The 21,952-nt window shown below is 39.1% G+C and overlaps 1 protein-coding gene across 4 annotated transcripts in view; it reads left to right on the top strand.

Moving 5' to 3' along the window:
- SLC12A8 (solute carrier family 12 member 8) overlaps positions 1-21,952 on the top strand; it is a 330,378-nt gene that overhangs the window by 265,037 nt on the left and 43,389 nt on the right. For all 4 annotated transcript variants that reach the window (XM_060198210.1, XM_060198211.1, XM_060198212.1 and 1 more), the window contains one exon: positions 15,778-16,411. In XM_060198210.1, the coding sequence (XP_060054193.1) occupies positions 15,778-16,411 (634 nt within the window). The remainder of the gene's footprint in view (positions 1-15,777; positions 16,412-21,952) is intronic.

The following is a 21,952-nucleotide window of genomic DNA, read 5'->3' as shown; positions in this document are numbered from 1 at the left end:
ACTTTTGTATTTGGTAAAATATAGTGGTTCAGCTTTATTCTTCTGCATGTGTCTATTCATGTTCCAGGACCAAGCAGTTTTGTTAACAATGACCCTATAATACAATTTGAGACCTGGGAGTATGATGCCTCCAGTTCTGTTCTTTCTTCCCAAGATTGTTTTGGCAATTCTAGGTCTTTTCTGGTTCCAGATAATCATTTGCAGCATTTGTTCTATTCTCCTAAAAATGTTCTTGGAATCTTGATGGGGATAGTATTAAATTTTTATATTGCTCTGAGCAATATATTCATTTTGATTATGTTAATTCTTCCAAACCATGTACATGGAATATCTTTCCACTTCTTTGTATCTTTTTCAGTTTCCTCGAGTAGTGACTCATAATTTTCAGTATACAAGTCTTTCACTTCTTTGGTTAGGTTTACTCCTAGAGATTTTATTCTTTTATTGCTATAGTAAAAGGAATTGATTTCTGGATTTCTTCTTCTAACTTAGTGTTTGCATAGAGGAATGCCACTGACTTTTTTTTTTTTTTTTTAATTTTTTAAGAAAGGATTAGTGAACAAAAGCATAAGGTAGGAGGGGTACAACTCCACACAATTCCCAACACCCAATCCCCATAACCCACCCCCTCCCCTGATAGCTTTCCCATTCTCTATCCCTCTGGGAGCATGGACCCAGGGTCGTTGAGGGATGCAGAAGGTAGAAGGTCTGGCTTCTGTAATTGCTTCCCCGCTGAACATGGGCGTTGACTGGTCGGTCCATACCCCCAGTCTGCCTCTCTCTTTCCCTAGTAGGGTGTGACTCTGGGGAAGCTGAGCTCCAGGACACATTGGTGGGGTCTTCTATCCAGGGAAGCCTAGCCAGCATCCTGGTGTCATCTGGAACCTGGTGATTGAAAACAGAGTTAACATATGAAGCCAAACAATTTGTTGAGCAATCATGGATCCCAAGCTTGGAATAGTGGAGAGGAAGTGTTAGGGAGGTACTCACTGCAAACTCTAGTGTAGTCCTGCTTTCAGGTATATATTTTGCAGTAGTTTATGGATACGTGTGCACATAAGCTCTCTCTCACAGAAACTGGTGTATATCTAGGTTATGGGACTTTGTTAGAAAGTGAACTAAGATGAACTGAGATGAAATTAGAGGGTACTATTAAAGGAAAGGTCTCACCCGAGTAATGAAGCTGAAGGGTTGTCATTCCACACGTGAAGTCTCTGGATACATTCTGAGGTGAAGCATGTTGAGGTAGCAATCGTTGCTTTGGTTAGGTTGTGATCGGCAGATGCAATGTTATTTGGTTTGGATTGGGAGATGCATACGGGAAAGTGGGCCCTATCCAAGGGTTCCAGGACTAGGGGAAGTAGGGGCTCTATAGTGAAGATGTGAGGTTCCTGCTGTCTTAGGGTTCAAAAAGACACTCAATAGTTAATGTTATCATCACATTATTTGTTAATTGGGTTAACTTTGAAAAGTCCCTTTGTTATGGTTTGCTGGACAGTACCCAGTATCTTGTATATAGCTGTGCTATTGGAAGCTTCTAATCTACTTGGTCTAGGCTTTTGAGAGTCCGCATATCAAATACATAGCCTATATATTAAAAAGATTCAGTTTGTGTTTTGAGAAACTTTGAGACATACAATTGATTTCCCCCTCTCATATTAATTAGCTACTGATTTATATGTCTACATTTTGCTAGGAGTGTACATAAACACCATTCCCACCACCAAAGGACTGTGACCCATCCCTCCCGCCCACTCCCACCCCCCACTGGCCCAGGAAGCTACGTGCCTACCCCTCACCACTGGGTTTTTACTTTGGTGCCCTACTTACAATTTGATCAGGTCCTGCTTTTAGTTTCCCTTTCAGATCTTCTTAGTCAGCTTCTGTTGATGAGTGGGATCATCCCATACTCATCTTTATCTTTCTGACTTAGTTCACTTAACATAATTCCTTCTAGCTCTGTCCAAGATGGGTCAGAGAAGGTGGGTTCATTGTTCTTGATAGCTGCATAGTATTCCATTGTGTATATATACCACAGCTTTCTCAGACACTCATCTGTTGTTGGGCACCTGGGTTGCTTCCAGGTTTTAGCTATTATGAATTGTGCTGCTATGAACATAGGAGTACACACCTCTTTTTGGTTGGGTGTTATGGAGTCCTTGGGGTATAACCCCAGGAGAGGAATTATTGGGTCATATGGAAGGTCCATGTCTAGCCTTCTGAGAGTTTTCCAGACTGCTCTCCACAGAGGCTGTACCAATTTACATTCCCACCAGCAATGTAAAAGGGTTCCTCTGTCCCCACATCCTCTCCAGCATTTGTTGCTGCTGTCCTTTTTGATGTATGCCATTCTTACAGGAGTGAGGTGGTATCTTAGTGTTGTCTTGATTTGCATTTCTCTGATAATCAGTGACCTAGAGCAGTTTTTCATATGTTTGTTAGCCTTTTGGATCTCCTCTGTGGTGAATGTTTTGTTCATTTCCTCTGCCCATTTTTGGATGGGGTCATTTGCTTTTTTGCGGCTAAGTTTGCTGAGCTCTTTATATATTTTGGTGATTAGTTTCTTGTCTGATGTCTGGCATGTGAAGATCTTCTCCCATTCTGTGAGGGGTCTCTCTGTTTGTTTAATAGTTTCTTTGGATGTGCAGAAGCTTTTCAATTTGATGTAGTCCCATTGGTTTGTTTCTGCTTTGGTCTTCCTTGCAAATGGGTTTGATTCATCAAAGATGACCTTGAGGTGTATGTGGGAAAGTGTTTTACCAATGTTTTCCTCTAAGTATTTGATTGTTTCTGGTCTGACATCTAGGTCTTTGATCCATTTGGAGTTGATTTTTGTTTCTGGTGAGATAAAGTGGTTCAATTTCATTCTTCTGCATGCTTCAACCCAGTTTTCCCAGCACCATTTATTGAAGAGAGCCTCCTTTTCCCATTTAATCCTTTGGGCCCCCTTATCAAAGATTAGATGCCCATAGGTGTTGGGATTTACTTCTGGGCTTTCAATTCTGTTCCACTGGTCTATATGCCTATTTTTGTTCCAGTACCATGCTGTTTTGATGATGATGGCTTTATAATATAGTTTAAGGTCTGGGAGTGTGATGCCTCCATTTCTGTTTCTTTTCCTTAAGATGGTTTTGGCAATTCTAGGTGTTTTCAGGTTCCAGATAAATGATTGTAGCGTTTGTTCTATTCTCTTAAAGAAGCCTGGTGGAACTTTGATGGGTATTGCATTAAATTTGTATATGGCTCTGGGGAGAATATTCATTTTGATGATATTTATTCTTCCAATCCATGAGCATGGGATATCTTTCCATTTCTTGGTATCAGTTTCTATCTCCTTGAGTAGCGACTCATAGTTTTCAGTATACAAGTCTTTCACTTCTTTGGTCAACTTTATTCCTAGGTATTTGATTGATTTTGCTGAAACAGTAAATGGGAGTGATTTCTGGATGTCTTCTTCTTCAGATTTAGTGTGTGCATAAAGAAATGCCACTGATTTTTGTACATTGATTTTGTAGCCTGATACCTTGCTATATTGCCTAACAACTTCCAGTAATTTTCTACTGGATTCTTTACGTCTTTCTATGTATACTATCATATCATCTGCAAATAGTGAGAGCTTGACTTCTTCCCTTCCAATCTGTATCCCTTTGATTTCTTTCTCTTGCCTGATTGCTATGGCAAGAACTTCCAATACTATGTTGAAGAGTAACGGTGACAGTGGACAGCCCTGTCTAGTCCCCAATCTGAGGGGGAATGCTTTCAGCTTCTGTCCATTGAGTATGATGTTGGCTGTAGGTTTGCTATATATAGACTCCACTATCTTGAGGAATTTCCCATCTATTCCCATTTTCTGTAGAGTTTTGAGCATGAATGGGTGTTGGATTTTGTCAAAGGCTTTCTCTGCATCTATTGAGATAATCATGTGGTTTTTGGCTTTGCTTTTATTGATGTGATGAATGACATTGATTGATTTACGGATGTTGAACCAGCCTTGCATTCCTGGTATGAATCCAACTTGGTCATGATGAACAATCTTTTTGATGTGTTGCTGTATCCAGTTGGCCAAGATCTTGTTTAATATTTTGGCATCTATGTTCATCAGAGATATTGGTCTGTAGTTTTCCTTTTTTGTTCTGTCCCTATCAGCTTTTGGTATCAGGGTGATGTTGGCTTCATAAAAGGTGGAAGGGAGTATTCCTGTTTCTTCAATCTTATGGAATAGCTTAAGAAGTATGGGTGTTAACTGTTTCCTGAAAGTTTTGTAGAATTCATTTGTGAAGCCATCTGGTCCAGGACTTTTGTTGTTGGGGAGATTCTTAATAACAGTTTCAATTTCTTTGTCTGTGATTGGTGCATTTAGATTTTGTAGTTCTTCTTGGTTCAGTTTTGGAAGTGCATAGGTTTCTAGGAATTGTTCCATTTCTTCCAGATTCTCTAGCTTGGTGGCATATAGTTCTTTATAGAAGTTTCGCAGAATTCTCTGGATTTCTGTGGTGTCAGTTGTGATATCTCCTGCATCTTTTACAATTCTATTAATTTGAGTCTTCTCTCTTTTTTGTTTGGTGAGTCTGGCTAGGGGTTTGTCAATTTTGTTTAATCTTTCAAAGAACCAACATTTGGCTTCATTGATCTTTTGTATGGTTCTTTTATTTTCGATGTTGTTTATTTTCTGCTCTAACTTTAGTGATTTCTGTCCTTCTGGTTGCTTTAGGGCCACTGACTTTTGTATGTTAACATTGTAGCCTGACACCTTCCTGTATTGCCTGATAATTTCCAAAAGCTTCCTGCTAGATTCCTTAGGTTTTCCTATATATACTATCATGTCATCTGAAAATAGGGAGAGTGGACTTCTTCTCTTCCAATCTGTATGCCTTTAGTTCCTTGCTCCTGCCTGATTGCTATGGCAAGAACTTCCAACACTATGTTGAATAGTAATGGTGATGGTGGGCATCCCTGTCTAGTACATGATCTGAAGGGAAATGCTTCCAGTTTATCACAGTTGATTATGATGTTGGCTGTAGATTTGCCATACATAGACTCCACTATCTTGAGGAATTTTCCACCTATTCCCATTTTTTGTAGTGTTTTGATTATAAAGGGATGTTGTATTTTGTCAAAGGTTTTCTCTGCATCTATTGATATGACCATGTGGTTTTTGGTCTTGCTTTTATTGATGTGGTGGATCACGTTGATTGGTTTACATATATTAAACCAACCTTGCATCCCTGGGATGAACTTCACTTGGTCATCATGAACAATCTATTTAATATACTGCTGTATCCGGTTGGCTAGAATTTTGTTCAGTATTTTAGCATCTCTGTTCATCAGAGATATTGGTGTCTAATTTTCTTTTTTTGGTGTGTCCCTGTCTGCTTTTGAGTGATGTTGGCTTCATAGAAGCTGGAAGGGAGTATTCCTGTGTCTTCAATCTTCTGGAAGATTTTTAAAAGTAGAGGTATTAATTCTTCATTGAAGGTTTTGTAGAATTCATTTGTAAAACCATCTGGTCCAGTACTTTTATTCTTGGGAAGGTTTTTGATAACTGTTTCAATTTCATTAGCTGTGATGGGCCTGTTCATGTTATCTAGTTCCTCTTTATTTAATTTTGACAGTTCATCAGTATTTAGGAAATTGTATTTCTTCCAGGTTCTCTAGCTTGGTGGCATATAGTTGTTCATAAAAGCCTCGCATAATATGTTGAATTTCTGCAGTGTCTGTTGTGATATCTCCTCCTTCATTTATGATCCTCTTTATTTGGGTCTTCTCTCTTTTTTGTTTTGTGAGTCTTGCTAAAGGTTTGTCTATTTTGTTCACTATTTTGAAGAACCAACATATACTTTTGTTGATCTTTTATGGTTTTAATTTCAATGTTATTGATTTCTTCCCTAACTTTAGTGATTTCTGTCCTTCTGGTTGCTTTCAGGTTTCTTTGTTCTTCTTCTAGGTCTTTTAGGTGTGCAATCAGGTTGTTTATTTGTGCTTTTTCTTGTTTCCTAATGTGTGCTTGTATGGCTATGACCTTTCCTCTCAGTACTGCTTTAGCTGTGTCCCAAATATTTTGATAGCTTGTGTCTTCATTTTCATTGAGCTCTCAAAGCATTTTGATTTCTTCCTTTATTTCCTCTTTGACCCAGTAGTTGGTAAGTAGTGTATTGTTGAGCTTCCACATTCTGGGACTATTATTAATCTTTTGTTGATTGTTAAGTGTTAGTTTAATTCCACTATAGTCTGAGAAGATGCTTGGGATAATTTCAGTGGTCTTGGATTTGCTGATGTTGTCTTTGTGACTTAACATATGGTCTTCCTTGAGAATGACCCATGTGGACTAAAGTAGAATGTATATTCCAGTTTCTTGGGGTGAATGATTCTGAAAATGTCCAATAGTTCTAGTTTATTTATCTCCTCATTTAGCTCCATTATATCTTTATTGATTTTCTGCCTGGATGATCTGTCAAGCTGAGAGAGTGGGATGTTGAAGTCCCCTACTATTACTGTGTTACTGTTAATATATTGGTGTAGCTCTGTCAGTAGGTGTTTGATGTATTTAGATGGCTTCTCATTGGGTGTATAGATATTAATAATTGTTAAGTCCTCTTGGTTGACTGATCCTCTGAGCATTAAGTAATGTCCATCCCTATCTTTTAAAATTTTATTTATTTTAAAGTCTGTCATGTCAGATATGAGAATAGTTGTTCCTGCCCTTTTTTCTGGTCCATTGGCTTGTATGATAGTTTTCCATCCTTTCATTTTGAGTGTTTGTTTGTCTTGTTGAGTTAGGTGGGTTTCCTGTAGATAGCATATTGTTGGGTTGGGCTTTCTAATCCATCTTCCTACTCTGTGTCTTTTAATAGGTTTATTCAGGCCATTGACATTTATTGATATCAAAGATTGAATATATTTTAATGCTTCCATTCTTATAGATTTTTGGAGTGTTCTGATATATGCCATATTTATGGTTGTCTGCTTATAGGAGATCTTTCAGATCTTCTTTCAGGGGAGGCTTGGTGATACTTGATTCTTTCAACTGTTGCTTGTCTGAGAAGGCTTTTATGCCTCCATCTAATCTGAATGACAGTCTAGCAATCTTGTAGTCAGTCTTGTAGACAGTCTAGTAGTCTTGGGTGAAAGCCTTTCTCATTGAGCACTCGATATGTATCTTGCCATTTTCTTGTGGCCTGTTGTGTTTGTGTGGAGAAGTCTGCTGCTAACCTTATGGGTTTCCCTCTGTAGGTAACTCTTTGTTTTTCACTTGCAGACTTCAGGATCTTTTCTTTATCCTTATCACTTTCCATTCTAAATATGTGTGCCTTGGTGTCTTTAAGTCTGGGTTAATTCTGTTTGGGACCCTCTGGACTTCTTGAACCTTTATGTCTTTTATGGTGTCTAGACTAGAGAAGTTCTCAGCTATTATGGCCTAAAGAATGCTTTCTTCCTTTCACTCTCTTTCTTCCTCTCGTAAGCCAATAATGCATATATTGTTTCTTTTGATGTCATCCCATAGGTCTCTGTTGTTGTTTTCAGTATCTCTTAATCTCATTTTGAGATTTCTTACTTCTTTTTTAGTTGTCTCTAATTCATCCTAAATCTTGCTAATTCTGTCTTCAGCCTCATTTATTCTATTCACTCTCCCCTCTATTGTTTTCTGGAGTTTATCTATTTTGTTACCCTGTTCTGATATTGTTGTAGCTTGTTAAACTAGTTGTGTTCTTAGCTCAGCTATTTCAGCTTTCAGCTCTCTAATAACCTTGAGATAATTAGTGTTTTCTTCCAGAGTCTCATTTGTTGTTTCTGCATTTTATGACAATTCTTTGAAACTTTTTACTCACTCCTATTATTATTTCCTTAACTAGTGTTTGGATGTTGACCTCATTATTTTGTGGTTCAACCTTTGGGGGGCTTTTATCTGGTCTCTTGTCCTGGCTCATTTCTCCAATATTTCTTCTTGTTGGTTTAACCATTCTATATAGTATGTTGTGAGGTCCCTCTCTCCGTATTTTTCAAATTACTGATCACTCTTGCCTGCATTGACTTGTGTCTAAGTAAGGTACTTAAAGGGTTCACAGTTGTAGAAATTGGCAGTTGTTTCAATAATATTTTAATCCCTGAGTTGGAGCACAGTGGCTTTAAAAGCCTTTTTTGTTCTTTTACTTTCCTGTAGGTTATGGGAGCCTGAGGGCTTTTAAACTGTAAGTAGGTTTTTTAGCTTAATCACGCACTCCTGACCAAGAGGTAAAACAGGGTAGGGGAGAGATAGCACAATGTTTATTCAAAGAGACTCACACACACCAAGGATCCAAAGCTCTAGGCTCACTTCAGCTTCTCTGCCAAGCCGGGTGGCTCTGCTAGGCCCTGTGAGTTTCTAAGCAATCCCATTTATAGTCTGTAGATTCTGAGGCAACTATGCACTATCTTCTCATAAGGAGAAGAACATGGAAAGGCTCCCACCACACAGCCCCACCACTAGGCCACCAAAGTGTAGTTCTTCTCTCGAGTTTCCCGGTTAGTTCTCTGTCCCCAGGTGTCAGCACAGGGCCTCCTCCCTGCTGTTCCACCTCTAAGGGCAGTAGCAGTGGAGACTTAACAGTTGCATTTGGTGAGTCTTAAAAAGTCCTCCCCTCCCTTCAGCCATATTTTTGTTGGTGAAACAGACTGGAGATGGTGCCTCAACTGGTAAACTGCTGGATTGTTACCAGCCACTTAATCTCTCCCTAAGGCTCCTCTCTGTCCATGAGGCACAGGTATTTGCACTCACTGGTGATTTGGTAGATTCCCGAAGTTGTTCTAGTCCTGCCTTATTGCAGTCCCAATGATCTCCTTTGGTATTCCTAGTTGACCCTGGATAAATGTATTTTATATCATAATATATACCTTATATGGGATTTTCTTTTTTTTTACATGTACTTGTAGTGAATGACAGTTCTTATTTTCCCCAAAGGAGTATAGATCTATGACTCATGCCCCAAACTCCAGCTTTATAAGACTCTGTTTTGGTCTATGGAATAGAAATTTATGAAGCAAAGGACACATCTCCCTACTCCTCATGCTTTATCATATACCTGTCTTTGAAACTATGGTTTGAGTATACTGTATGCTGGAATTCCCTGCCCAGATGTACCCCTGTCTACTTCCGATGTCTGAAAAGGCCTCTTTCATTGGCCTGTCTTCTCTGAGGCCAGGGTGTGGGCAAAGAGTCCACATGTAGGATGAGGCCCCATTGTACTGTCTAGGATAGGGCTGTGCATGGCCACTCTCCCCTTTCAGGAACTCTGAGGAGTTAAAGAATTCTAAACTCGTACTTGGCTTTCTCCATTACCCGAAAGATATATTTACCAAGAAAGAGAGCAAGAAGGAGAGTGAAACTTATTTGATTTAACAGTTTGTGAGCTTAGTATATAACTAAATATTTGGATGTAGTACATGTAGATAGTCACTTGCATTCTTGCCCTGGGACATCTTGCTGTTTGCAGTGAATGTACTTATCACTTATTGTCAGATGTGAAATTTTGACTATTGTTTACTGAGAAATGGCATGTTAGGAAGCCCAAGTGTGCTTTGCTTTACTTTTCTTGTGTATGTATGAAGCTAGGCCCTCAAGCATGTGTGATTTTACCACTCAGGACAGCTTTTTTTTGTTCATATAGAGAGAAACAGACAGAAAAAGAGAGAGACACTACAACACTATAGGAATCTTTTTTACTCGCATCTTCCATGCAGTGCTGGGGATTGAACCTGTGCCACATACATGGTTAGCTGTGTTTTGCCCTAACTTACTCCTTTCTTTTTTATAAAAATATTTTATTTATTTATCAGGTAGAGACAGAGAAATTGAGGGGGGAGGGATAGATAGAGACAGAGAGAGGGAGTTGGGCAGTGGCACCCAAAGTTAAGTGCACATAGTATGATGCACAAGGACCTGCACAAGGATACTGGTTCCAGTCCTCAGCTCCCCACTTGCAGGTGGGTCCCCTCACAAGCAGTGAAGCAGGTCTGCCAAGTATCTTATCTTTCTCTCCCCCTCTACATTTTCCCTTCCCCTCTCAATTTCTTTCTGTCTTAGCCAATCAAAAAGATGGCCATGAGGAGCAGTGGATTCATTGCACCAGCACCAAGCCCCAGTGATAACTTGGAAGCAAAAAAGGAGAGAGACAGGGAGATACCAGTAGCACTGCTTTACCACTTGCAAAGCTTCCCCCCTGCAGGTGGGGGCTGGAAGCTTGAACCTGGGCACTTGTGGATTACAACATGTGTGTTCAACCAGGTACACCATCACCTAGCCCCCTTTCCCTTCTTTCTTTCTTTCTTTCTTTCTTTCTTTCTTTCTTTCTTTCTTTCTTTCTTTCTTTCTTTCTTTCTCTCTCTCTCTCTCTCTCTCTCTCTCTCTCTCTCTCTCTCTCTCTTCTTTCTTTCTTTCTTTCTTTCTAGTGCAGAAGAGACCACACACTAAAACTTCCTTCAATGTTGTGGAGTCCAGGCTCAAATCTGAATTGCACACATGGCAAAGTAGCATATTATCCAAATGAGCTATTTTGCTGGTGCCATCCCGCTTTTACTCTTTTTTTTCTCTTTATTATTACTATTATTAATTATTTTACTGCCTCCAGGGTTATTACTGAGACTCGGTGTCTGAACAATAAAATTACTGCTTTTGGTCATTCTTCCCTCTTTCTTCTTTTATTTGATAGAATAGAGAGAAAGAGAGACACCTGCGGCACTACTCCACACTCATGAAGGTTCCCCCCTACAGGCCAAGGGTTTGAACCTAGGTCCTTGCACATGGTAATAATGTGTGCACTCTACCAGGTCCACAACAGTCTGGAATCTACCTTTACTTTTGTGAATGAGGTTAAATATTTTTCCTTCTAAGTGTCATTTCTGTTTTTTCTTTGATTGAGGTCTTTTTCTTCTTAATTACTAAAAAATCTTCCATTAGAGAATTCAACTCTTTGCCTACGTTTTACAAATATTTTATCTACTTTGTCATTAGCCTTTTAGCTTTAGAAACTTCCCTTCTCACTACTCTTGAAGCCCTACCCCCCAAACCCCTAACCCTCACCCTGCAGAAGGGAACAGGGGCTTGAGCTGGGGTCCTTGCATATGGTAACTTGTGTTCTCAACCAGGTGTGCCACCACCTGAACCCCTGATTAAATTTTATTAGTACATTTTAGAGGAGAAAAGTAAAAATTTTTATTTGTTTGTTTTTTTTGTTTTATTTATTTATTTATTTATTTATTTATTTATTTATTTTTACCAGAGCTCTGCTCAGCTCTGATTTATGGTGGGTGCAGGGGACTGAACAAGTAAAATATTTTAAATACAGCGAATAATTATGAAACAAACCCAGGTTTGGCCATAATACAAATTGCTTAAATAAAACTATAACACAAACATTCTTGGAATTTTCACCCAAAAACATAGGCAACCTCCACACCCCCTTTTTGGTCAGAGCCTCATCCATCTCACTGTGACACTATTATCGTGACTGCTATTGCATCAATCTCCTTGCTTTATTGGTAGTTTCACTCAAACATTCTATTAAAAGGGTCAAAAATAGTCCATATTTTAGGATTTGCAGGCCACAGAGTTTTTTTTCACAACTGCTCTGCTCAGCTGCTGTAGCTTAACAACAGTCACAGACAATACCTAATGTGATGGTATGACTGCATTCCTATGAAATTTTATTTATGGACACTGAGATTTGAATTTCATGGATTTCCCCAGGTCATAAAATATTACTGTTCCTTTGATTCCCACCCCACCTCCCTAACCCCCAATGCCACCCCTGAATGCTTGAAAGTGTAAAACTATTCTTAGCTTATGGGCATGCATAAACAGATGGTGGCCAGATTTGGCTCAAGGAACCATAGTTTGTAATCTTCTGTTTCATTTCTTCCACATGCATTTCTAAACAAAACAATTTAATCTTACTTGGCTTTAAGCTTTATGTAAGCGTGGTTTGCTTTTTTCATGCAGCATTATGTTTATGAGATTCATCTGTGTTTTTGCTTGCAGCAGCAGCTTTTTTATGAGCATCCTTTTATAGCATTTTCTCATTGCCACAATTTATAAGTTCTGCTGCTGGTGAACATTTGAAACAATTGCAGATAGTGTGATGCATGATGCACGTTCTTGTATTAGTAGATAGGTGCATGTAGAGAGTGCCTCCACATAATAATCTTAGTGGAATTGATGTATATCTCCATTTATCAGACAATACCAAACTCTCTTTGTCTCCCCCAAAAAGTTGTACTAATTCACATTACAATCAGTGGCGTATAAGCATTCCTGTCTCTCTGTTCTTGACAATACTTTGATGTTATCAGACTTTTAACACTTTTTGCTGATCTGCTGTGTGTTTAGTGATACCTCAGTATAGTTTTGATTTGCATTCCCTGATTACTAATGAGGTTAAGACTTTTTTCATTTAACAGGCATTCTTTTGCTCATTTTTAAAAATGGGTTGTCTGTCTTCTAATTACATGATGAGGATTCTCTGTGTATCCTTTGTCTGTTATATATTTTGCAAATATATTTTCCTATTTGTGATGTCTTTTTTATTTGATGTATTTGGTAAGTAAGTTTACTTTTTGACCACCTTTTCACTTGTTAAAGATTTATTTATCTACTTTATAACTAAATCATTATTAATAAGTAAGACCAGAGCATATGCAGTGCCAAGGATAGAACTAAAGGTCTAATGCTTACAAATTCTGTTCTCTGTCACTGAGTTACCTCCTCAGCTATCATTAATTGATTTTATTATCAGTTAATAATATACCCATATCTAAGTGTGGTATAACTTAATTTCCTTTGCCTTACAAGTGTGGTATAACCTAATTTCCTTTAACATTTTCATTTGTTATTATTTATTTTTAAGTTTTATTGTTTCATACTATTAACAGCTACTAAAAATATACCTTAAATGTAATTCTCAAGTATAACAAAGGTTCATTTTCTACTAAAATTAAAAACAAAACCTTTTAGTGGCCCTAGAAGTATCACAGAGGACAAAATATTGGACTCTCAAACATAAGGTCCTGAGTTCAATCACAGGTAATCGATTATGCCAGAGAGATATTCTGGTTCTCTCTGTCTCTCTCTCCTCTGTTCTCTCTCTCTCTCTCTCTCTCACACACACACACAAACACAAATACTTCTTTTGAAAACATATTTAATTCTAAATCTCTAGGGAACATGTCAACAGAGCTACTAATGCTCACATTCTTAAACTGAGGGTGATTTTTCTACCTTCAACATATGACTTCTAAGGTTTCCCTCTATCCCAATCATTAGTAAGGAGAAAAATCTACCTTGAGGCACTACTTGCCTGCCCCTGAATGTTAGCAGTAAAAGAGAAGAGAATAGTAGTTAGATTCTCTGTATATCCTGGAGGTAAAGCTGACTATATTTGCTGCGGGGAATAACAGAACCACAAAGAAACATCAAAAATTTCACTTTAAGACTGGGAAGTAGCACGGTGGCTAGAATGTTGGACTAGGAAGCATGAAGCCCTGAGTTTGATCCTCATCACCTCATGTGGTGGGGTGCTGCTATTTTTCTTTTCCTTTCTCATCAATAAATAAGTTAAATCTTTTTTTGGGGGGGGAAACTATGTGATTAAGCAACAGAAAGGATAAAGCTGCCATCTTCTGAGATGAAGACTATAGAAGCAGTAGATTTGTGGGGGCCAGTCAGTAGCACACTGTGTTAAGCACACATAGTGCTAATCAAAAGGACACATGCAAGGATCCTGGTTTGAGCCCTGGCTCCCCACCTTCAGGAGGGCTGCTTCAGAGGAAGTGAAACAGGTCTGCAGATGTCTTTCTCTCCCCTTCTCTGTCTTTTCTTCTCTCTCAATTTCTCTCTGTCCTCCTATCCACCAGCAGCAACAGCAACAATAATGGAAGAAAGATGGCCTCCAGGACCAGAGGATTCATAGTACAGGCACCCAGCCCTAATGATAACCCTGGAGGCAAAAAAAAAAAAAAAAAAAGCAGTAGATTTAAGGGATGGGAAATTTGAGGAATTAGTAAAATATTTTAGGGCATACTAGACTTGAGAGCCAGTTAGAGACATCAGTCACAAAGACTGAGTAAATGCATATTCATGTCTAGAATTCAGGAGGATGTTTAAGATCAGAGATTCAAATTTGGCATAAAAAATATTTAAAGCCATGAATCTGATTGAATGCACCTAAAAAGAGATTACAGAGAAAAGGAATGTTATGAGGATGAAGTTCTGACTATTCATGCTGCACATTGCAGAGATGTGGAGGAACCAGCAGTGGAGACCGAGAAGGAATACTCAGTGAGAAAGGAGATGAGTCAAAAGAAGCTAGGTGAAAAAAGCCCTTTAAAGATGGAGAGATAAGCTGGGTCAAATGTAGTTTAAGGACATTGAGGATTGAGAAGAGACTATTGCTTTTGGTCCACAATCTGTGCCAGTGGCACGGATAAATAGTTTCTGTGGAGTTACAGACTTGTGGTATTTACACAATTTCCCTACTATTTACTTATTTCCTTTTGTTGCCTTATTATTTTATTGTTGTAGTTATTATTGTTGTTGTTATTGATGTTGTCATTGTTGGTTAGGACAGAGAGAAATGGAAAGAGGAGGGAAAGACAGAGAGGAGGAGAGAAAGATAGACTCCTGCAGACCTGCTTCACTGCCTGTGAAGCGACTCCCCTGCAGGTGGGGAGCCGGGGGCTCGAACCAGGATCCTTACGCCGGTCCTTGTGCTTTGTGCCACGTGTGCTTAACCTGCTGCGCTACCGCCCAACTCCCATTTTTCTCACTTCTATTCTTTTGAAGATACCTACTCCATCAAAAACAAATATGTGTGAATGGTCGAGAGAGAGAGATTGAGAGAGAGAACTTGTACATGTGTATATGTTTAGCATAAGAATTCTCCCACTTCAGATATCAGTAATTCCACTGTCTTCTGGGTTTTGCCATTTCCTATAAAGTCATCTTCTTCATCATTACCTGAGAAGAATTAACTTTGCACATCTTTTATTTCCAAGTTTGATGCTAAAACCCAATGAAAGACATAAGAGGAAAGGTTTCAGAAACCTAGGTTCTATAATAAAGCCCCATATTAATAGTTACTAATACCACAAATACTCAAGGTGTACTGGAAACCAGGTATCAGTATTCTTTTAAGCAGTTTTAAGCATCAGTTCTGCACTTAAATAATCCCCATGAGTTGAAGTGTGTGTGTGTGTGTGTGTGTGTGTGTGTGTGTAACTGGGGTGTCATGCTTGTGTGATTTCACCACTCCCAGATCACTTTTTCACTTAGACAAAGAGATAGATAGATAGACAGACAGACAGACAGAAAGACAGATAGATAGATATGTGGAGAGAGAAGGAAAAACATCAAAATATTGGAGTTTCCATAGGTGCCCACGGTACTTCCATGTGGTGTTGGGGTTGAAACCTGGGCTTTACACATGGCAAGACAGGTGCTGTAACTGGCAAGATAGATATTGGCCCCAATATCATGTCTTAAATTTTTTAATCTCATGAATGAAAGAGTACTGCTCTAGCATATGCAGCATAAAACTTGGGTCTCATGCATACAAGTCTTATTCTCTGCCTACTGAGCCAACTTTTTGGCCAAATTATTTGAATATTTATATCCTAAGTTTGTAGACAAATAGAGATTAATGTGCCAAGAGCCATATGGGATAAGTGGATGGGTCATTATGAATCGTGTTTCTGTCATCTCTTGTTATTTTCTTCTGAAATGTCACATCCCTGTTATTTTTGGTTATGCAGAAAGGGCCAAATAAAACACCTGTAGCTGCCATCTGCTTGACCAGCTTGGTGACCATGGCCTTTGTCCTTGTGGGCCAGGTCAACATTCTTGCCCCCATCGTCACTATCAACTTCATGCTGACATATGTTGCAGTTGACTACTCTTATTTCTCTCTGTCCATGAGTTCCTGCAGCCTTCCCCAGGGGACTGAGTTAATGCACAGGGAAGACATGGGAGCTCTCCACTGCTCTGAGCACCTGCTCTTGCAGAAACCTCTCAGTTATGGCTCTAAAGGTCTATCCCAAAACATCACTGAGGGCACACTGCTAGAATTCACCAAGGACATGGATCAGCTCCTTCAACTAACCAGGAAGAATGAGAGCAGTCAGTCAAGGCAAGGAGAGAATGACAGAATCCTAGAGAGGCAGAAGGAGAAACGGAAGAAGGCCACCAAGCAAACCCTACAAGATAGCTTCCTCTTGGACCTCAAATCCCCTGCTTCTGGTCCTGGAAAATTACCCATTGCCTCCAGGGAGCAGCAGGAGCCCAGCTGGAACAAGCAGACTTCTAGGAGTGAATGTGTTTGGCCTGGGGGAGCATCTGAAGAACAGTTTGTCCCTGAACTGAATAACCAGCCTAGATCCAATAATGAAGGTAAGTACTTTGAAATCACACTGGATCTCCTTAATTGGGAGGTGATCACTGGTTTTTTTTTTTTACATAATAAACTATCAAAATTCTCTTGCAAACACTTAGCTAGTTCATTTTATAGCTGAGTTTTAAATTCTTGTTAATTTTTTTCTATTTATTTTTAAAAGTCATATTAAAGTATCAGTGGAATTTATATTTCTACCCTGCTTTAGCAGATATATATTAATTTATTTTGTGTGTCATCCAGAGTATGAATCCAAGCCTCACAGATGTACAATACCACTACTGAGAGGCCCTCCCAGGCCAATTTTTTTTCATTTTTATATTAGAGAAAGAAGAGTTAAGGAGGTGGAAAAATAGAGGAGAGAAACTATAACACTGCTCCATCATCCTTGGAGTACTCTGGGTTCTGTCCATGATGCTCCCATGTGGTGCTGGAGCTAGAACCTCAAACATAGTAAAGCACATGATTTACTAAGTAAACTATCTTCTGTTCTTTAAGTAGAAAATTTAAACAAACATAAATACCTATGTATTCATATGTTTTAGAGTTGGGAATTATGGTTAATAATGGAATATTAATTTTATTTTACTCAAATAATGTAAGCATGAATAAAACCAACCTACTTTTTCCTTTCAAGAGAGTGAAATGTGTTGTAACAAAACTGACTGGCAAAACTTTGTATGTTTTGTCTATGGGAAATAAATAATCCAAACCAGGCAAGAGAAAGTGGGGAAAGTAACTAAGTAATTAAGAGGGCATAGCTTTTCATCTACAGTCACAGAAAGACAGTTAAGAAAAATTTAGTAGGCATGAGAAATTCTGAAAGGGGCAATTCATACTAATGTTTTTCATATTCTTAATAATATTTATGTAATATAGTAGACATGGGTAGTTTCTGTTTTACATATGATGGCCCTGAGATTCAAAGAGGCTACAGGAATCATAGAAATGATGTTTTGCACACTCTAGTCTACCTTTATTCTAAGATCAGTACTTTTAACTACCCCTTGAGATCTGTACAGAGATTTATGGGCTGAGACAAGAAAACAGAGGATACAGAAGGAGATGTCTAAATACATATGCTCTGTTTTTGTGTAAAATAGTCTCCCTCTGTGTGTCTCCCTGCCTCCCCTACACATACACACACATACACACACACACACACACACACACACACACACACACACACACACACACCTCTTTACCAGAGCACTGCTAACACTAATTTACAGTGGTGCTCAGGATAGAATCTGAAACCTTGGAGCCTCGGGTGTAAGAGTTTTTACTTATAATCATTAAGCTGTCTCCCTAGCCTAGTTTTCTTTTCTTTTCTTTTCTTTTCTTTTCTTTTCTTTTCTTTTCTTTTCTTTTCTTTTCTTTTCTTTCCTTTCCTTTCCTTTCCTTTCCTCTTCTCTTCTCTTCTCTTCTCTTCTCTTCTCTTCTCTTTTACTTTCCTTTCCTTTTTTTTTTCTTCTTTTTTTGCCTCCAGTTATTGCCGGGGCTTGGTGCCTGCTCCTGGAGGCCATTTTTTTTCCTTTTGTTACCCTGGTTGTTTTACCATTGTTGTTATTATTATCTTTGTTATTGATGTTGTTGTTTGATAGGACAGAAAGAAATGGAGAGAGGAGGGGAAGACAGAGGGGGAGAGAAAGATAGACACCTGCAGACCTGCTTCACCACCTGTGAAGCGACTCCCCTGTAGGTGGGGAGCCGAGGGCTCTAACCAGGATCCTTCTGCCAGTCCTTGTGCTTTGTGCCACATTCGCTTAACTCACTATGCTGCCCCCCAACCCCCCATACTTTTCTTTTTTTACTTCCAAATTAGTGGAAGAATTCTAATGGTAGGAGCATTACTAACTTTAAGAAAGTATTTTTTATCAAAGTAATAAGCATAAATTTCAGTAAGTCTTTAAATGGTATTTAAAAATCACATAATTAGAAATAGTTCCTGCTCTTCTACATTGCCCCTTTTTCTTTCTCTACTCAATATTATCACTCCAATAAAATTTCACTTTTGGGGTGCCAGGCACACTGGGTTAAGCACACATAGTGTGAATTGCCAAGGACATGCACAAGGATCCCGGTTCAAGCCTTTGGCTCCCTACCTGCAGGGGGATCACTTCACAAGTAGTGAAGCAGGTCTGTAGTTGTCTATCTTACTCTCTCCTTCTCTCTCAATTTCTCTCTGTCCTGTTCAACACCAGTAGCAGCAACAACACCACTAATAACAGCAACAACAACAATGGAAAAAAGATGGCCTCCAGGAGCAGTGGATTCATAGTGCAGGCACCAAGCCCCAGTGATAACCCTGGAGGCAAAAAAAAAAAAAAAAAAAAAAAACACCTCACTTTCAACAAAAATTGCCTCTCCTATTAACCTACATTTTACTAAATAATGTGTTTATATTGCTACTTCTTGATGTGTCAATTTCAGCAACTGTCTTTTGACTTCCTACCATGATAAATGAAGACTGAAGTTATTTTTGTCACTCAGACTTTTAATTCAACATCACTAGTATAGTTAATGTCAAACTTGTATTATTAACATAATAGCTATTCTCCACATTGTCATGATTAAATATTGTTTGGCTGAGTCAATTGTTAAACTAAGATTATATTTCCTTTTTTTGTCTAGCCTTTTATGTTTCCCAGAGTTAATAATTAACTTGATTTTTTCTGTCAACATTTTAAAAATTATTTATTTACTGGATAGAGACAGCCAGAAATTGAGAGGGAAGGGGAAATAGAGAGGGCTTGAGACAGAGAGACCTGCAGCACTGCTTCACCTCTTGTGAAGCTTTCCCGCTGCAAGTGGGGACTGGGTGCTTGAGCCCGTGTCTTTTTGCATTGTAACATATGCACTCAACCAGATGCGCCACCACCCAGCCTCCTGTCATCATTTTTCCCCTGCATGCTCTGACAGGTGTGCTGAATGCTTCTCAATGGTGTTTTCCAAATGCTTGAATTCTTCAGATATCTATTATATCCGTCTCACTTTTTCCCTTTGTGTTATCCTACCTCCCACCCTTTACATTCTACACTGTCTGTTTTCTTTTTCTTTTAGTTTTTTAGTATTTATTTATTCCTTTTTGTTGTTCTTGTTGTTTTATTGTTGTAGTTATTATTGTTGTTATTGAAGTTGTCATTGTTGAATAAGACAGAGAGAAATGGAGAGAGGAGGCGGAGACAGAGAGGGGGAGAGAAAGATAGACACCTGCAGAACTGCTTCACTGCTTGTGAAGCAATACCCCTGCATGTGGGGAGCTGGGGGCTCGAACAGGGATCCTTCTGCCAGTCCTTGTGTTTTATGCCACCTCACTGTTTTCTAAGCCTGCTATAAAACTACTCTTAGAATTCCCTTCCTCGTCACACTTCTGTGTCAAATTCAGGGAACAAAAGATTTCATGAGTTCAGTATTGTAGTAGATTTTTATTACCCCCCTCATTCCATCCAGCTCTCAATGCCCTTTCTATGTATGAAGAATTTCCAAAGTTATGAAGCTTGGTGACAGAGAAAGCAAGCTAGTAAGCCTTTCACACTCAAAACTGAAAGTATCAGATACTCAGTTTTCCAGACTCTCCTATAGGCAGAGTTAGGCAAGACCCTGCTAATCAGTCAAACCCTCCTTGTACATGGAACTGGGAACTTCAAATGCAAAAAAAAAAAAATAAATAAAAATAAAAGGCAGTTTTGGGGAACTCTCTGAAAGAATGATGGTAAATACCGGAAGTTAGTTTCCTGACTGTGGTGTCCAAAGCTTTCAGGGTCAGTGGGTAGGTTATGGTATCTAGACACTGTGCCTTATAGCAATGGTATCACCACTAGACTGATCTGATACAGTTTTGAATGCCACTCCTGGTTGTATAACCCTGAGTTCAATTCTTTAGCCTCTCCAGTTATTCTCGGAGATGGGCCTGGGAAATGTCTTTTTAATTAGTCATATCACCAGGATGATGTTTTTGGGGGTAGAAACAAAAGACAGAGGGGGAGAGTGAAAGATACCACAACTCTAAAGATTTCTTCAATGTGGTGGGGGCCTGCATCCAACTTGGGTCATGCACATGATAAAGCAAGCACTCTCCCAGGTAAGCTTTCTGACTAGCCCACATTTACATTGTTTTTAATTTGCAAGAATGGTTGATTTGTCCTTATCCTCTTTTTTTTGTCCTGCCCATTTTTATTGTTCTGTACATTTAAGATATTTTTCATTTTAGGTTGGTCTCACACTTTTTAAAAAAAATTACATTTCTCTACTAAAATGTTGGTTGATCTTTTGGTTTCTATTCATACTTCAAAGTGATATACTAAAATACATAGTACCTAGGTTGGGATTATTGATTGGGGTACTTCACAGTTCAATGATTAGGAAGTAAACTAGTTTCTTCACAGGAGGACTCAAATGGTCCCAAATGTGACCATCCAGAGGTTTTACTTTGGGACTATTTCAGAAATTTACTCCAGAAATGTTACTCCAGAAAAGAGATCTAGATGCCTGTATCCTCGGAGCAAAGTTGGGTGATAAGGGCCCCACTACTCAGGATATAGACTTTCATTTAATTTTCTTCCTCTAGCTCCATTTTCTCACTCTTTGTTGTGTCTGGTCCCTCAATTCTGGATACTTGCTGGAGGGGATTGAGCAAGATAAGGAGCTGTTGCCTAGCTCATGGGAACAGGAAAGAATTTCAGTGTTCAACTGTTTCATGTACAGTCTTGCATCCTCTACCCACATCTTTTTTTTTTTAATTTTTTATTTAAGAAAGGATTAACGAACAAAACCATAAGGTAGGAGGGGTATAACTCCACACAATTCCCACCACCCAATCTCCTTAACCCACCCCCTCCCATGATAGCTTTCCTGTTCTCTAGCCCTCTGGGAGCATGGACCCAGAGTCATTGAGGGTTGCAGAAGGTAGAAGGTCTGGCTTCTGTAATTGCTTCCCCGCTGAACATGGGCGTTGACTGGTTGGTCCATACTCCCAGTCTGCCTCTCTCTTTCCCTAGTAAGGTGTGTCTCTGGGGAAGCTGAGCTCCAGGACACATTGGTAGGGTCTTCAATCCAGGGAAGCCTGGCCAGCATCCTGGTGGCATCTGGAACCTGGTGACTGAAAAGAGAGTTAACATACGAAGCCAAACAAATTGTTGAGCAATCATGGATCCCAAGTTAGGAATAGTGGAGAGGAAGTGTTAGGGAGGTACTCACTGCAAACTCTAGTGTACTTCTGCTTTCAGGTATATATTTTGCAGTAGTTTATGGATACGTGTGAACATAAGCTCTCTCTCACAGAAACTGGTGTATATCTAGGTTATGGGACTTTGTTAGAAGGTGAACCACCTGAGATGAAATAAGAGTGTACTATAAAAGGAAAGGTCTCACCCAAGTAATGAAGCTGAAGGGTTGTCATTCCACACGTGAAGTCTCTGGACACAGTCTGAGGTGAAGCATGTTGAGGTGGCAATGTTGCGTTGGTTAGGTTGTGATCGGTGGATGCAATATTATTTGGTATGGATTGGGAGACGCATACGGGAAAGTGGGCCCTATCC

This window comes from Erinaceus europaeus, chromosome 9 (genome assembly GCF_950295315.1).
Source record: "Erinaceus europaeus chromosome 9, mEriEur2.1, whole genome shotgun sequence".
NCBI classification, from domain to species: domain Eukaryota; kingdom Metazoa; phylum Chordata; class Mammalia; order Eulipotyphla; family Erinaceidae; genus Erinaceus; species Erinaceus europaeus.
Note: the sequence above shows the minus strand (reverse complement) of the source record. Positions and strands in the feature narration are given on the sequence as shown.